Here is a 17,606-nt window from a genome sequence, read left to right on the forward strand (position 1 = left end):
CATATTGCCCTTCCTGTTAAAATAAAACTTTAGAACATCTGTTAAATGCATATTAAAGTTACTTCTCGATTATCTCATGAATACTCGGAATAATCAAAGGATAGTTAACTAAATGTTTTTAGGAGGAACTTTCAGGGGAAGATGGGGATTACTGAAAGCAATATTCAGGGATATTTCTGAAGGCTGCTAAGATGCAGAATCAATGACTTCTTAGCTCTTTCTCAAATATTTAGAGTTAATGTTACTGGGCTAAACCAGAACACTGAAGAGGAATGGTATGGAAAGGATCCTGAACACCTCCAAGGGTGATGAGTCGTCTCACTGTGCTGGTTAATTACCGAACAGGAAGACCAGATCTTTCTATTTCCTGAAGGCTTTCAGTGTATGCAGCCAAATGTCCTCATTCACTTGTGTGTGCTTTTCTTCCCGAATCCAGCATCTGCCTTTATCACACGGTCTTTGAACCTTGCAGTTCTCGGAACTTCGTGATCTCATTCACCTCATTCACTCTGCTCTGTGCTGAGCCATGATCACTGGGAAGAAAGCCCCACTCTAGCCCTTAGTGGGACAGCACAGGAAGACAGATGGGAACAAAGCCTACCACCCAGATGCAGGCCACTGAGGTTGGAAGAGGAGCTTCCAACTCAAGGACTGCACTCTGCCACGTGATTTAAAAGCCCATAAAGAGATAAAATAAAACTCACAAAACATGACTTAGACAAAATATACTGCATGACACTCATTATTTGCAGAGATTAAAATCACATTAAAATGAGAAAATTAGTGTGTAGCTGGTTTTTGGCTTTTTTTTTTCCTTTAACATGAAACAAAATTAGTCAAGATGACATCTCATAAGAGTGCAGACAGCAGGAAGCGCCGCCAGTTTTCTCGGGTTAGTAGGTGCAAGGCTTTACGTTCACCAGGGCACAAGAAGTCATGGAGAAAGTACCTTCAGTCCAAGCCAGTAAGCCCAAATGACAGCGACTGCATGCTTACGCCTAGCCTCCTCCTTCAAGCGTTTCAACTCCCTTCGTGCCTAGAACGTTTTAGATAGTAAATAAGAGACAGCCCAATGCAGACCGCACAAATGACCAGAAAAAAGATCCCCCCACCAAACAGGAGAGCCACTATTTGAGCAGGCTTGCAGCACGGCAGAGGAACAGGGTACACTCATTTCAACCCAAGGATCCGATGTGGAGGGGTACAGAGGCCTGTATTTCAGTGCATGGAGAATCACTTCCAGATAAGGAGAACTATGTGGCACCCAAGAGCATTGCTTCTTCATTTCCTGGCTTCTCTGTTCTCCCTTGTTCCCACTCCCTCGGCAGCTCTTTCACCACATTTCCTCAAAGTCCTTGAGGTATAGTCTCTCTAGACTTGACTTTACTACGAAGCTCTCTGACATTCTTCATTTGGATGAATTAAAAAATTCATCTGTGCGATGAATTTGGAAAACTGAAAAAGGTAAAGGTTGTGTATGCAAAGTGCAAGCAAAAGAGTAAAGCTAACAAAAACACAGAAGTCCCTTCTGGTCTGAGCTAGAAGCAGCATGGAAAACTGAGTTGCACTAGGGGCGAACACAGCTCAGTGGCAGACTGCTGACCTAACCTTCAGAAGGCCTGGGGATCAAGCCCTCACATCACCCAAAACAAATACATTTAGGCCAGGATCCCAAACAGTGTAACACACTAAAAATTGAAATCGGGCAAAAAAAAAAAAAATGATACAACTGACAGGTTAAAAAGATGTTCGGGAAGCCAATCTTAGGCACACTGTTGCACAAGGCAGAGATGGGCACTGATTTTTGAGACATCCCACTACTAAGACTGGAGAAGTAACAACAGGACCAGCATTTCTGCTGGGAAACTTCCCTTAACTGGCTAAGGAACTAGAGTAGGCTGGGTCTTACAGACTTCGGAAAAAACACAAATGAACAATTTTGGTCAGTCTTTGGGGACCTTTTTATGGAGCCCACCAGGTTGACTTCTCACAAGATGGGCTTACAATGCTGACAAAGCAGGCATTAGTAAAAACGCTCACAACTCTGTAGAGTTCCGTGTTTTGAACACATTTTAAGCAAAGATGACTTTTGATTTTTCTAACTTAGAAAATCTCTTGTTCCTGGGGTATGTGAAATGCCCACAGAGCCCAGAGTCTGCCTGGGTCAGTGAGTTCCAGGGGGGACCTTTGTTTCTGAAAACAAACAGCAATGCTGACATTCCTGGGATTCTTCCCTGGCAAGTATGGCCAGCTTCACATGAACACAGATTTCTGTGAAATCACAGATGATCCCTCCCTGTACACGTGACACCGTTGGCTTACAGTAACCAACAGATGCCACATTCAGTCTGAAACGCAACTTCATTCAAGGATTAATTCTTGTAAAGCATGCGTTACTGGCATTATCTTGTCAACACACTGTACAAACTGATTCAAACCCCAACATGAACATTCTCCACATGCCCCCACTCCCTGCATACAAGTATCCCTAAAATCTGGCCAGCATTCAACAGCAGGAGACAGTGGGCACTAACCATGCAAGTTAATTTAGAGAATTAAAGGAAAAAAAAAAAAAAAGCTATGCTAGAGTCTTATTAGTGAGTTAGTTTTCTGCTCTGTGCATGTCAAAGCTTCCATGGCGTACTACCGTCTAGCATCCCCGATTTTATTAATTTGGCTGCTAGATCATGCACTGACGTGACTACCAACTGCAGTCATTCATCCCTGCTATACTAGAGATCAGGGTTGGTTCCTGCAGAATTCCTGGACTCAGTGATGAGATACGTGCATCAAGTACCTTCGATCCAAGCCAGTAAGCCCAAATAACTGCAATAGCGTGCTTATTCCTAGCCTCTTCCTTCAGCCGTCTCAGCTCCCTTCGCGCCTGTGGTGCGTTTGAAAAGGAGTTACAGAAAGAGTTAAGGCAGGAAAGGCTGCTGCTGCTTCCCAATGGAGACAGAAAAAAAAAAAGACACCAGTTACCACCGATGCCGAACGCAAAAGCATGTGCCGCCACCACCACCCACACCGCTGCAAAGAGGAAGAGGCAACCGTGCTCAGTAGCTCAAGCCAGTGAATCATTTTCTGCCCGAGTCTGAGGGTCTTCGGCTCTACAGTTACCCCCAACCCAGTCACTTTCCTCAGGGCCTCTGACCTACCTGGGTGCCATGCCAATATGCTGCGATGGTGGTGGCTGCCTCCTTACAGCGCTTCTGATGCTTCAGCTCCCGCAGGATTTTTCGAGCCTACGGTAGAGAAATCATCCCCATGTACCCATTTGTGTATATGTGTGATTTGATGTGTACACAGGTACACACACACACACACACACACACACACTGAATTAACTTAACAGTAAGTAGAAAATAATTTCCAAAGAGGCAAATGCACATGGCCCAGTGAGAAGCCAGCATGCCTGGAGACACTGGCAGGGCAGGGTGGTCTCATCAGGGAGAAGGTGGCCTCCCACTGTGGGTGGGACATGATAGGAAGAATGCGGCCATGGCAAGGCAGGCTGCCACTCATAGGAGATAGCTGTTCTCAGATGATGGCCAGAGTTCTAGAAGGTTCTCCAAAAGTCCACTGTGTCTCTTTGCTCACTCTGTTGAAAGTCACTGTGGCTATCCTTACAAATCAAAAGATTTTTCTTTCTTATCCAAAATAGTGATGCCTTTTCAGTAGGAAGGCACCTGGCTTGGGAGGAAGCTTTGGGTCCTGCCCTGGGGGTTCTCTACCCTGTAAACCAACCAGTCCCAAAGCCTAGAAACCTGGTCAGGGAAGAGCCTACAGGCAAGTGGGCCACATTAACTTGGATAAATCCTTAATCTGGGCAAGGCCTATACCAAGGCCAATCAATGCAGCTAGATTTGTAGGCCAGCCTGTACCCTTTCAAGAAGCTCTAGACTGACCACAACCTCACAGTATCCCTTCTGGATCTTGAACATTCTAGGAAAGCAGTCAGAAGAATCCTGGAGTAGGACCAGAGGGGTCTGGGGTCAGTAAACTTTTTCTGTAAAGAGTAAGATAGTGAGGCTTCGAAAAGTAAGTATGTGTGGGGTGTGTGTATGTGAGAGAAAGAGAGGGAGGGGGGAGGGGGAGGGGGAGGGGGAGAGGAAGGCAAGGAGGGAAGGAGGGGGAGGGGGAGAGGGAGAGGGAGGGAAGGAGGGGGAGAGAGAGAAAAACAGAGAGAGAGAGAGAGAGAGAGAGAGAGAGAGAGAGAGAGAGAGAGAGAGAGAGAGACAGGAGAGGATGAGTAAATATCACAGCTACCAGACTCTGCTATTATGGACCAAGAGTCTACAATAAATGAACATGGTCATGTCTTTATGTATGGATATCAAAATACATAGTTCATATACTTTTCACATGCTTTGAACTCTTTTCTGCTTTTGTTTACAATGGTTCAAAATATAAAAACCATTCTTGGCTAGCAGGTTGTATGAGCCAGAACACAGGCTGAGGTTCGCCTGTGGCCCAAAGTTCATTGACCCTTGAACCAAGCCTTAGCTGGAAGGATCTGAACCCAGTTTAGCAATTGTGACTACTGCCCTTTCCTCCTGGAGAGCCCTAGGGAGAGCCAGAAGCCTTCAGTCATTATGAGGTGGCTGCAGGGATCATCACTGGAAAGATGAGTGCAAAGACCCACAGGACTCAGGCAGTGGGTGTAAGACAGCTTTCTGGACAATAGCTTCTCTCAAAACCACTGGGCATGAGGATACTGGGATTATATACAGTGTTATTTCAGGGACTTCCTGCTTAGAGAACAAAGGCTTAAAAAGAAAAAAATAAAGCGGATTAGAAGGAAGCAGCCAAGACATGGTCACCAGGGTTCCCTGCTTGGCCCCATAGTATTTACTCTTTCCATGAGGCTGTTTACAGAACAGGTGGAGATGAGGAAGCTTCCTTTGCAGAGTGACCCTGAAGATGGCACCCTTTATAAAGAACCCCAGCTCCCACATAAATAAAACATACTTATTGAAACTCACCTTCCAGCCCCGGATATAAGACTGAATCACCAGGGCTGAACTCTTTATCTGCTGGTACCGCTTTTGTTGCTGCAGGATAAAGGGAAGCTGTGAATAGTCGTATCTGCATGGCTAAAAGGCAGACCTTGTAAGCCAAAGCGGGGGATCTGTTCATTCTGAGCGGTGGATGTCTGATCGCCCACAATTCTAGAGACTGAAAGGTCAGACAGTTCAACTTTATCACAGTAAGTCTGCAGTCCACACGAAAGATGCTGACCTTCCATTCTTACCAACGACTGTTCTCTGCTTGGTGCTGTAAGGCAGCATTCCCCACACTACTCACCACCAACAGAGCATTCGGAGTTGACCCACACTGCTTTGCACCTACTTTTTGAGAGTGGTCTCTTCTTGGCACCATTTTTCACCAGCATCTTACTGGGCCAGTGTACCTCTAACCTTCAGGTTACTTTTAGAGATCAGGGTAATTTTCAGTAAGCCCCGTATCAATTAAAACAAAATGTAAACCAAACCCTGAGAATGTGTGGTTCTATCTCCATCCTTACCAGGCTGTGTCAAAAGTCAATTCTATGAAAGGTACTCAACTACACTTTGGCTCAACAAGCTCCATGTCCACTGGCCTTGCTATAGAGTTGATGCCTTAAGACAATGCAGCTGATAGAACACTTCCAATAAAAGTATGCCCTTCTAGTGGTTTTTTGGTTTGGAATGGATGTTGGGGTACAGATGGGAAACTCGGAGGAAAATGCAAACAATTTCAAAAACACTAAAGTCAGGTTGTTAACCTTTCACTGTGAAGTATGATGGTTGTCTCTCATGACATCTGAGAGCTTAGGCTTCATCAGGATCATCAGAAGTAGTGGAGGTAGGCAGCATAGATTTTGGCTTGAAATATCCCTCCAAAAAAGCGGAGCAAGCCAAGGAGAACAAACCAGTAGGCAGCTCCCTTCCCGGCCTCCGGATAATCTCCTGACTCTAAGTTCCTGCCCCGTGTGAGTTCCTGTCCTGACGCCCTTGGATGATGAACTTGGAATGTGGAGGTGGAATGTTAGGCAAACCCTTCCCGCCCAAGTTGCGTTGGTTATGGTGATGATCACGGCAACAGTAACCCTAACTAGACAGATACCTAGTTTCCCTTGCTAAAGGTGAACTTGATCAATCAGGAACCAGGTTGTGGGTCCACTTTGCTACTCTCAAGAGTACAGTAGGCACTTCGAAGCTGTCTGTAGAATTTAAGACAGATTAATTCAGGACCCGTTCAAGCTTGAATTTTTCTTAATGACTCCAAAATAAGCAGGGATGGGAAGTCTTTCTTGAAGACAGGTTATTTGTTGGTCCTCCCTTTCTCAGGCAAACAGAAAAAAAGCATCATGAATGTGCAAGGTTAAGAAAGCACTGCTGTGTGCTCAGGGATCCTAGAGCCACCAGGCAGAATGATCACAGTCATCTGTGTCTCAGCTGAATGGGCATGAACAAATCCACCCCTCGAGTGTAGTCATTTGCAAGAACACATCCTAAATAAAGTTATGTGATGGTGGAGGAGGCAAATCTTCAGGTCCTTCTCAGACCAGTGGGATGCCTTTGACAAAGCAGACAACCAACTGATGCATTTCCAAAAGGAAGCTCTACATTAACTAAGCAAATATCCTTTATTATTGACGCCTTCTCCACAGCAGAGCCTGATCTCTGAGGACCAGCGGAAACCCAGTCCTTTAGCAGGAACCACAGCTGTACCAAAAGAGATTTCCAGCACTCTAGAAGTCCTCAATCTTCAGGGCTGCACAATTCAGCCAGCCAGTCAGTTTAGAGAGCTGATCCTATCATAGTAAAAGGATATGGCACAGTCTCCTTAAACCAATGGCAAAACAAGAGATAGATTTCCTGCTACATGCTTCCTGGAGATCAGTGGAAAGTAGTCTGAAACACTAAACCCAGGCTCCGGAGCCATTTAGGCTCAAATCCATGCTCTGCCACTGACAGCTGTGAGCAGGATACCAAGCAGCTCAGTGCTGTTTTCCCATGCTAAAAAAGAAAGAGTAACAACCATTTCCAGAGGTTGTTGGGAAATTTTAGCTATGTAAAAGTTACAGACACAATAAGCACATAAAGAATGTTGAGAAGTTAGCCTCAGGTTGTAACGACAGACTCACCGCATATCTCCTGTACCAGGCAGCAATCACCACTTGGCTTCTTTTCATGAGCAGAAAACGTGTACGACATTTCCATCCTCGATAAATCTTCTGAATGAGAGTGGCCAGGTCCTCCAGTCGCTGCTTCCTTAGGTCTTCTAGTTGGAATAACTAATAAAAAACAATAGAAAGACTTAGCCCAAACCTAATGGCATACATGAAAGGGATTTGCAGGGCGTTGACTGAAATGAGCTACTTGAACAGTATATGCTATAGATCACCAGTGCCTGAGGGAAGTACTTTGATGGATTCATAGAAGATCCAGTTCACTCTGGAGTTCAGATTCTCAAGTAAAAGATGCTCAGCTAGGAAAGCACTACTCCTAATCGGTCCACAGAGGGCCAGAAATGCATGTTCTGTGAAGAGACGCCGGCAGCCTTTTTTCTTCAACAACCTAAGTATTTCTCAAGATCTGTAAATGCTCACATCACTAAGTCATTTTGTGATATTAATTATACTTTATGCCCATCTCTTTTATACAAAGACTTCCAAGACTCTAAGGAGGTCCATGAATTTGATACACTTTGAAAACTGTTTCCTTCCATGTTTCTCCAGCACCTACGGAACTGTAATTCTAAAACTACTGTGTAACTTAGATCCTGCAAACACTGATGGGTCCTTCCAGTTGCTACAAATTAGAATCAGGGAGGGAGGTTTACCCAAGGTTTGACTCCATAGTTTTGTCTTCATTTCTTAAGTTCTGTACAATCTATCAGATGGCTTTGCATAAATACTATCTTTTACTTGCTCCAGCTCTAAGACACTTCAGTCAGATAAAAGAATATGGCCTTCATTGTGGTAAGCTAAGTCACATACACGGGATTCAAGTTCAGAACATAAAGTTACATACTGTCCTCGGGTTTCGGATGAATATCTTGGATCTACCAAAGGAGTACTCTTCCACAGGGATCTCCAGCTCATTAAATAGAACCTCCACGCCAGACCTAAAAGAGTAAACAAAACCCAAAACAATGTTTTTCCTGAGCTACAAAAACTACTTGACCCAATATTATATCACATCATATATCATATCATACCATATGTCATCATATTCTCATTAACACACAAATAAGCTACACTATAAAGTGACGTTAGGGGTGTGTGTGTGTGTGTGCATGTGTGTAGGTCAGGGACAACTCGTAGAAAGTGATTCTCTCCTTCCACCATGTGGGCCCTTGGAATCAAACTTAGGTGGTCAGGCCATGCAGCACTTCACCTGAAGACCCGTCTCCCTAGGCCCAGCACTGCTACACTGCTGAGGGTAACTATGCTTCAGGCAACCATCATCTTTCTACCACAGGATTTAAGATTTGTTTTCCCAAACTAACCCAAATTAGTAAACACTATAAACGGAAATCTAGGTTCAGAACTAAATACTAAGAAATATAGGTATTTCCTGATTTCATTAGCAATACAAAACAAGGCAGTTAATGTATCAGCGGAGACCAGGAATGTGTATGTGTGTGCATCACATGTATGCTTGGTGCCTGTGCAGACCAGAAGAGGGCACTGGATACCTTGGAACATGAGTTACAGATGTTGTGATCTGCCATGCAGATGTTGAGAACCTAACCCAGGTCCTCTGCAAAAGCAGCAAATGCTCTTAACCACGGAGCCATCTCCTCAGCCCCTCTTGTGAAACAGTTTAATATTCTTCTAATTCTGCAGAGGCCGAGCAAAGTCCAAAACAGTGTTAAGTGCCAGACCAATGAGATGCTACAGAACATGAGTTTCATGTGGCAGGAAGAAGGTCTTGACCTTGCTTTCAACAGCAGTTTCTAAAATTAGCCTGGCTCCACCAAGCTGTGGACTGCCTACCAGACAGGGGATAAATAATGCTCCCAGTTATGGCATATTTAGCACAATATCCTAGAAATTAATAGTGTGTAGAAACAATACCCTGGGTCTGCATTAGACATCAGGCTATACTTCCGTCTTCCCCTTAGCTCAGGCTGCATGTCTAATTACCGCTCAATTTCCTGTGAACTGCTGGGTCCAGCTAAGAATGTGCACATAACCTTGGCACAACAAGATTAAAGTCCCCAAGTGCCTGCCTCACCTATAAAGCATGCATACTAGCCCTCTTGCAGTATTCAGACCTCTACAGCCCCTACAAACAGCAATTCTGACTGCCGAGAGTAGAGATTTCTCTCCTGTGACAGCTGCTCTCCAGCACACAAGTTCTCTCTGCATGTGGACAACTCACAGTCAACAAGGAACCTCTGAAGGGAATGCTTGCAGTGCCCACTATTCTGCTCTGGACTACAGGAATCAGGAAAGACTCATGGCTAAGCCATATTCTCCAGTCCAACTTGATAAGCGTCACGCTGATACTGAATCCCACCTGCTTCAAGTCTACTGATGGACTGAGGCACATAAAGCCACAGGTAAGACCTTTACCTCACTCTCCATTCTTTCTAGGAACAAATCCCTCGGTGAAAAGCAGACAGCTGAGGATGGCGATTCAAGAGGTCTCTTCTCTGCCGGGCAGCGGTGGCGCACGCCTTTAATCCCAGCACTTGGGAGGCAGAGGCAGGTGGATTTCTGAGTTCGAGGCCAGCCTGGTCTACAGAGTGAGTTCCAGGACAGCCAGGGCTACACAGAGAAACCCTGCCTTGAAAAACCAAAAAAAAAAAAAAAAAAAAAAAAAAGAGGTCTCTTCTCTGACCATCTATAATCTACAAAGTTCACATATTAACTATCATTTCGCCATATGTATATCTGAAACATTTATAGTCATTCAAGTTCCAAACGCAGATTTTATATGTTCCATTTCCACGTAAAAAAAACTACACCTCCATAGCAAGGTGAGGATTATCTACAATGGTATCCTAATGAAAGCAGATGCCTAACTTTACATACAGACACAAAACAAAATCAAAAACAAATATTATCTGGATACCTTAAAAGCTGATGATCTTAACAGCCAGAGAGTCCCTTACCTTGCTGGTCCCTTCCAGTGAGGCCATGTTTGTTTGCAAAGCATCTTGTATCTTTCCAGACAAGGTTCATAGGCCTGCCTGAAGGCATAGCCTGCCCGTCTCACTCGAACGTTCTCCAAAAGACCCAGGTACCTGATCTGATGGCATACGAGACTCTCATTGAAAATGTGAGCTGCCTTTTTATCATTCGGCTTGATGCACCTAAAACATTTCAAGTATTTTAAGTTTTAAACTCTGCCAATGAATCTTACCCAGTGATGTACGTCTAATCATCTCACAGTAGTCATTTACTATTCTTAGAAAACCAAATCATTTCTAATTATCTCAAACCATTTCAAAGTAAACTAAGAATAAATACAATGCTGTATACACTGCGATTAAAAAAAAAAAACGATTAAGAGATTCAATGGCACTGATGATTGTCAATGACATTTTGCTGAATGAAAGAAGCTTGAAAACGAAGCACTCTGTGTAACCTGAATCTGCATTGCTGCTTCCTCTGTGAGGTGAGGACTCACACAGAAGACAGGAGTAAGGAACCCTTTGAGATCATGGATGCATCTATGTATGTGTGTGTGTACTCATTCACCCTCAGCTAGGGTAGCAGGCCAGTGACTCCAGGAGGACCCTGACTCCCAGCACAAGGATTATAGGCAGGTCGGGCTGTGCCTAGCTTTTTCTATGTGGGTTCAGGGGAATTCAAACTGAGATCTGAATGGGCTAACACATATACACACATATGTAAAAACCCAAAAAGTTGTAGAATTAGCACTGGTGCCTTTATTATAAATGGAGATAAGGCCATAGAAGACAAAGCACACTATGTGTTCCTGGCCTTTGTCCCTTCGTAACAGAGCTCTTTGTTGCAGAGGGAGGACTCCTTCCCCAGCCTCCTTTGCCAGTAACTGGCACAGTAATAGGACCAAGTTTTAGTATCAAAGCAGAACTAATGTGCTCTGGGTCCTTAAAAGGAAGACGTTTACGCCTCCTCTCTTCCATTGGGCAGGCCTCAGCCAGCTTAGCAGTGGCTATGGGTGTTGACACGGTGCCATCCATCTTTGAGCACAGGGAAGAAGAATACACCTTGGAAATGGCAGAGCCACAAAACAGAAGGAATTTTGCTATTATTACCACAGAGCTCTTACACTGCAAAGTCCTTACACAGAAATAAATGCCAGACTTGTGGCAGTCATTTTGAGCTTTGGATCACACAGCAGCTATCCCTGTCCTAATACTACTACTAAACAACCATGGTTGTGGCTATTCAACTGTTAAGTGATCTCTTTAAATACACATTGCATACAATTAAATCTTACCCGGTTCTGTCTTGATGGTTTTCTGTTTGTTTATTTTTGTTTTTTGAGAGACAGGGTTTCTCTGGATAGCCTTGGCTGTCCTGGACTCATTCTGTAGACCAGGCTGGCCTCCAACTCAGAAATCTACCTGCCTCTGCCTCCCAAGTGCTGGGATTAAAGGCGTGTGCCACCACTGCCCAGTCTGTCTTGATGTTTTTATACCTTTTCTCTTACCACTTAAAATCTACTCTATGCATTAATTAAACCAGGGCAGCAGACAAATCAATGGGAAAGTCTACCAAGTTCTGAATCAGTCTCCTATACATATACTGAACTGGTTATTGATAAAGAGACCAAGGATAGTAAATGGTAATACCCTTATGTCTGAAATCAGGCTGCCAAGATCCTAGCAGCAAGCCTATGAGGACCACTTCACAACCTTGGGGAACACATAAAAACCAAACAACAAAAAACTCCCTAAGGTGATGGTGCATGTTTTATGTCTCAACCTAGGTGATGCTGCTAATGTAAACATCACAATTATAAAGTAATTGAACTGTTCACCTCAAATCTGTATGTATCACTTCATGTAAATGGCGCCTCAAGAAAATTCAGAAACTCTACTCAACTAAGACTAAGGAAAGCAAATGATTAAAGACCACTGGCTATTTTTGAGAAATGATATTTTCTCCCAATATGTGCTCTAACTTGGGTAAATCAAGGCAGGTTAATGTGCTTATTTGTGTTTCTACTGATATAAATATCATGTAAATGATACACACATACAAAAAATGCCGTTCACTCAGGTTCCTCCCTAACTGAAATTCCCAGGGCAAGGCGTGTGCTGACATCTGACCTATCAGACAGCAAGCCTCCTACTGCTTTTAACCCTAGTTGGACCTTTCTAAATCCCAAGCATGGGATCCCATCTAAGATGACCTTAGAAGCTGGAAAACAAAACAACTAACAACCACAAAACTAGAGGCTTTGTTGAGGGCTCTTAGAGAAGAACTCAAGTTCCAGAAGCACCTGATGTAGTTTGGATTCTTGGTCTGCAGGTTTTTCATCAGGGTGGCCACGGACGCCTTGAACTGGGAGCCTGCAGTCGGAGGTCTTTTCAGATTGACCTTTGCAGGATTCCCTTCAGGGAACAGAGACTTGATGAGGGTGTGGCCAGCCTTCCACATGGCTTGAGACAGGTCCCTGTACAGAAGGTCATTGTTCTTGTCAACAAATCCTTCCACCTGGTATAGCACCTGTGAATGACAGTGACAGCACATGGGACTCACTGCAGGCTCACTGCACAGGACAGTGTCAAACAAGGATGACACCCAGACTCCTCCAATATCAGAAACCCCAGTAGACTAGTCACACACTGATACTAAGATTGCTTCCAACTTTGAGTTCCATCTCTTGAAAAGGAATCAAAATATAGCCTATAATGTCCTTCAAGATTTGCAAGAATAAACTCCAAAAAGGTTATCATAACATTCTTAAAGGATGTTAGATGTTTTTTGGTATGGGTATATGTCTGAATGTATTTGAGAATTTAATTTTTTTTTTCCCTCACATGCCAGTCCAGTCTGTTTCAAAGTAGAAAGGGTTTAAAAACAGACAACATGGACATTTTCACAGACATCCTAAGCAACAGAGAAACTGAGCAGGAATGTAGCTTTTAATACTATGGGCCAATGAAGCAAAGCAAAGGGCCCTCTCAATGAAGCAATGCTCTGGTGTCCTGAAATCAAAGGCAATCCAGGATTATCTCATTTTCAATAAATGTATGACTAAGGAATTCTCCTGCGAAGTTTCCATTCATATTTATAAAGGCAGCATTAACTCCAATCAATAATCTTTTGCGAATTCTAGAAGTTAGCCTACTATTCAAACTGTTTTATTGAAATTAACTTCCTCAAATTCAGAGGAAAAAAATTATTTAACTAGGTGTTTTCCCTAGTGTCTCTCAAAATTTCAACTGAAGAATTCTTGATTTTTGCTAAATGTTTTGTGCTTTTAAAACCTTACAGTAGGGCTGGTGAGATGGCTCAGCGGTTAAGAGCACTGACTGCTCTTCTGGAGGTCATGAGTTCAAATCCCAGCAACCACATGGTGGCTCACAACCATCTGTAATGAGATCTGATGCCCTCTTATGGGGTGTCTGAAGACAGTGACACTGTACTTACATTAAATAAATAAATAAATAAATAAATTGTTTAAAAAAAAAAACCTTCAATAGGCCTTTCTTCTGACACAATTTATCAACCTTTTATCAGTGTTGCTAGGTATTTTTGATAGAACAGCTTAAGAGCGAAAAATAATAAAATGACAAAGATACTTTGTAGTGTTCATTAAGGCCACTGGTTTGTTTTTCGTTTTCGTGTGTTAACAAAATGTAGCTCACCGTGGTGGTCCAGGCTCAATTGCCAGTGAGCACTGGCTGTTCTCCCTAGTCTCCAACAGCACACCCTCTCCCGGGAGGCACAGAAGCCCTGGGAACGACACTGTGCCTGGGCCTAGGGTGCTCCCCTGTACCTTGCCAGCATAATGCTGGATTCTGAAGCAGCTGTGGGGCAGGGTTGTGTCATTGAGGAAGCGGGAACACTTGCTCATCCTGCTCTCAAAGTGCTGGTGGGTGGCACAGACTTGGTTCAGCTTTTCCAGGAAGGTCTCATCTGTAACAGTGCCGGGTCTCAGGCACTCTTCATCCAGCATGGCCAAGATTCCATTTGTGTTCTGGGAGGAAAGAAAGAAAGGTATTTCCTTCCTTCCCTCCTTCCTTCTTTGCTGTGCTGCTCTAATAATTAGTCCTAATCATAACATCAAACACAACTGACTTAATTACATGTGAGAGTCTGTTCAGCTGTAACAGAAAACAGAATCACAAAGGCCACAGAAGCCAGCTCCTTTCCAGAGTGACCCAGATGTGTTGGGGTGGGGGCATCAGCCTTTGTGTCTCCTTTCCCAACAGACAGGACCCAGAGTCATCTCACCCTCAGTAAAATGAAGTTCACACTGTCAGAAAAGTGTGCATGGGCCTCAAATCCAAAACCCAACATGGTAGAATGGTGTCTACATCATGCTACCAATCCTGGCTCCATCTCTTGTGTCTTCTGTTCGATTCTCAGCTTAGGAAATACATTGGTCTCACAGATTCAGAATAACACTGGGTTTCTGGGGGAGGGGATTGGTGTTGTGTTGCAGGATGGCATTCTTAACGATCATGCAATCAAGTGCTGTTCAAACCCATGTTTAGAATAAAACTCGTTCAATATAAAATATCTAAATGGGTATTAAATAGGAGTGAAATTTTACTTGTGTGCTCAGACTCTATGATATTTATTTCAAGATAGGCCAGCCCTAGACTAAACCAGAAATCAGGAATCTTCTACTTTGCTAACAAAGGCAGTGCTCTTCCTGTGACTGTCCCCAGAGCCCCTAAGTTGCAATTCCAGAAACAATCCAAGCCACTGACCCTTAACCCCGCCCACTTCCACCAAGGCAAAGGCCCTGTCCTCAGAAGGCTATGAGCTCCTCTGACCAGCACTTACTCATTCCACACAAAACCCAAGGGAAGAGCAGGCTCTCAAGTATGTTCACTACATCCCCAGAATAGACATTGTTGTTCACTGGTGCTGGAAGGAAGCACTTCCTTTGAGCTCTGGGCTCTTCTATGAACACACGTTTCTTCAATCATTTACACAAGGGACCTTCTGTTAGATAAGTGCGGGTCTATTTAAGCGTATTGCATTTCTTTCCTTTAAGAGAAATAATCAAGAGCCTGCTGTTTAGGAGAAAAACATCTCATCCGGAAAGTAAAACTTTCCCCAGCAAAGTCCTCAGGTAACAAAATTTGCTTGGAAAACAAAACAAAACAACAAAAACCTTGAGGAAATGTCTTGATTTTTGGATTTGAGGCGAGAGCTCCGAATTCTTTATGCAGATTGACAACACTCCCTCCCGATGCTGGCCAAAGTTTACTTTTTTTTTTATCAGGAAGGAGTGATGGTTTGGATTGTTTATGCTTCTCATGCTCACCTAAATCTAAGATCATGTTCTCAACGGTATCTTGCATATTGATGGGAAAACACTGGCCAACCATGTAATTTCCACACAGGCTGATTTGAGATGAGCACAGAGTGTTTGCTGAACACTCAAGAGCAAGAGGGCGTTCTGTAAACACAGTGTGCATCCCCTGGACAGGTGAAAAGCTGGCAGGAGAAATAAGAATGCACACTGCCTCAAATGACGACATCAAGAGCAGGAGTACAAGCAACCAACCCCGAGGTGAGCAAAGGGGTTTCCTGTTTCCACATAAATGCAGCTTCCTGCAAGTGACTCACTATAATAAACGATACCATATGGCCCCAAACCAAAAACACACATTCAAACGGCTTCCTAAAAATTGCCCAGTAATTTTCCCCGTTTTTATCCTTTTCAAACTCATACACACGCTGAAAAATCCCAGGTTCTTGGCCACCTGCCGTCACACTCATAGCATCCTCTCTGAATTCTCTGAGTCAAAGATAGGCCAGTAATGACCTGTTAATCCAGCTCAGAGGTCTGTGCCTCTTCCCTCTTTCTACCTTAAACTCAGTGGTACAGTAGGAGGGCACTAGGCTGTAGACATGAAATGGGTATACTGATGTGCAAACCTCTAATTGCCTGCTTTGGTCAGTGCACATATTCATTCCCCAGGGGCCTGGGTTCTCAGCACACAAACGCCAAGAGGTCATAAAAGGGCTGTGACAGGGCAACAAGACCAGGGGAGCCCGGCTAAGAACCATAATAAAAGCGTTCCATGCATTCACTCAAGAGCGGAGAATGAGTACTTAGGGTTACCATAAAGTCTTCAAACAAAGTAGTTCCCAGAACACAGAGAAAAGTGTAAAACATGGATGCATACTGTAAAGGGCAGTGAGATCATTTGTACAAGGTTAATTCTCCTACTAAAAATTCCTTAAATACCGATGTACTCACATTTTCTATTAGGTCACAAATGATAGCATTGTTGAAGTAGTCAATGTGGGTCCATTCTATGTCCTAAAAACAAAAGGGAACACGCTCAGATACATGTGGCAATGCTGCCGTGCCATCTGAAAATGAATTGCTCCCTGGACCCCCCTCCCCTCCGCATTTCAATCTCAGTCTGAAGTTCTCTCTTTATGGAGCCAGAGCTGTCAACATCATCCTCCGATCCAAAGCTTCCTGGACACAGCAGTCCCCCACTGACATGAACCGATGGAAGCAATTGCCCTTGACCTGCTCCAAGGCTGCTTCCCATTCCACTCTCCCATCTGTCACTGTTTCCCATGCACTTCATGGGCTCTAAGCCAAATATTTAGTCAACAGGCCCTTGGGTCAATATTGTTCTGTGTATATTTACCATGTTTATAAGGAAATCAGGCAGAACTTGATCCCAGCTACTAAGGCCTAGCGTTTTTTGTCATCACGCAGTAAAACTAATTTTAGAATCAATGCTAAGTTCTAAGTCAGTTAACTATTTCATGCGTAAAAGCACCTCAATATGGAGAGGAAGTATTTTTTTTTCCATAGAACACACCATGGAAAACCTACCCACAGAGCCGCCAACACTAGCTCTAGAGCCAAACCAGTGAAGTGAACTGCCTTCATTCTGTCTGCCTAACCTCCACCTCTAGGCAGAGACAATAGTTTTCTTAAGAGAAGATATAACAAGCGAGGAATCTGCTTATATTCTCTTAGAAGTATTTCAAGTAATCTATACATTAACTCCCTGGCAGTCTCTGTAAGATGAGAAGACAGGAAGAGAAGGATTCTTGATTTCAGGATATTTATATTACCAGAAAGTTGCCAGAAAAGCACAAAACTTTTCTGAAGTTTTAGAATGCTCATGCTAAAACAAACAAAACAAAGACATATTAACAGTTTGGCTTAATGGATTGTTTTACTAAGTCACTGGGGGATTAGCAATCCTATTAGAAAAATACACGCAGGAGTGCATCCCCGTAACATCGGCATTCTAAGAGTAAGGCAGATGGAGCGAGCCTTTATTCAGGGATATCTTTGGCTACACAGTAAGATACCTGTTTAAAAACAAGTACATGAGCATCCACATGTATTAGCATGTACTCATGGAAAACAAAGCTCGCCCTGTCTGTCTGTCTGTCTGTCTGTCTATCTATCCACCCATCTATCCATGTATCTACCTACCTACCTACC

At 43.7% G+C, this 17,606-nt stretch overlaps 1 protein-coding gene across 7 annotated transcripts in view; it reads right to left on the reverse strand.

Moving 5' to 3' along the window:
• The window catches only part of Myo1b (myosin IB), a 161,221-nt gene that overhangs the window by 15,270 nt on the left and 128,345 nt on the right, over positions 1–17,606 (reverse strand). For 3 of the 7 annotated variants that reach the window (XM_034497897.2, XM_076931924.1, XM_076931923.1), the window contains exons 15-24: positions 16,386–16,448; positions 13,941–14,141; positions 12,438–12,664; positions 10,114–10,314; positions 8,022–8,115; positions 7,133–7,282; positions 4,986–5,054; positions 3,159–3,245; positions 2,798–2,884; positions 950–1,036 (exon numbers count right to left, since the gene is read on the reverse strand). In XM_034497897.2, the coding sequence (XP_034353788.1) occupies positions 950–1,036; positions 2,798–2,884; positions 3,159–3,245; positions 4,986–5,054; positions 7,133–7,282; positions 8,022–8,115; positions 10,114–10,314; positions 12,438–12,664; positions 13,941–14,141; positions 16,386–16,448 (1,266 nt within the window). The remainder of the gene's footprint in view (positions 1–949; positions 1,037–2,797; positions 2,885–3,158; positions 3,246–4,985; positions 5,055–7,132; positions 7,283–8,021; positions 8,116–10,113; positions 10,315–12,437; positions 12,665–13,940; positions 14,142–16,385; positions 16,449–17,606) is intronic. The other 4 variants (XM_034497899.2, XM_076931925.1, XM_076931926.1 and 1 more) reach the window with 3 other exon arrangements.

The sequence above is a fragment of the Arvicanthis niloticus genome, chromosome 3, assembly GCF_011762505.2.
Source record: "Arvicanthis niloticus isolate mArvNil1 chromosome 3, mArvNil1.pat.X, whole genome shotgun sequence".
Classification (NCBI taxonomy): Eukaryota; Metazoa; Chordata; class Mammalia; order Rodentia; family Muridae; genus Arvicanthis; species Arvicanthis niloticus.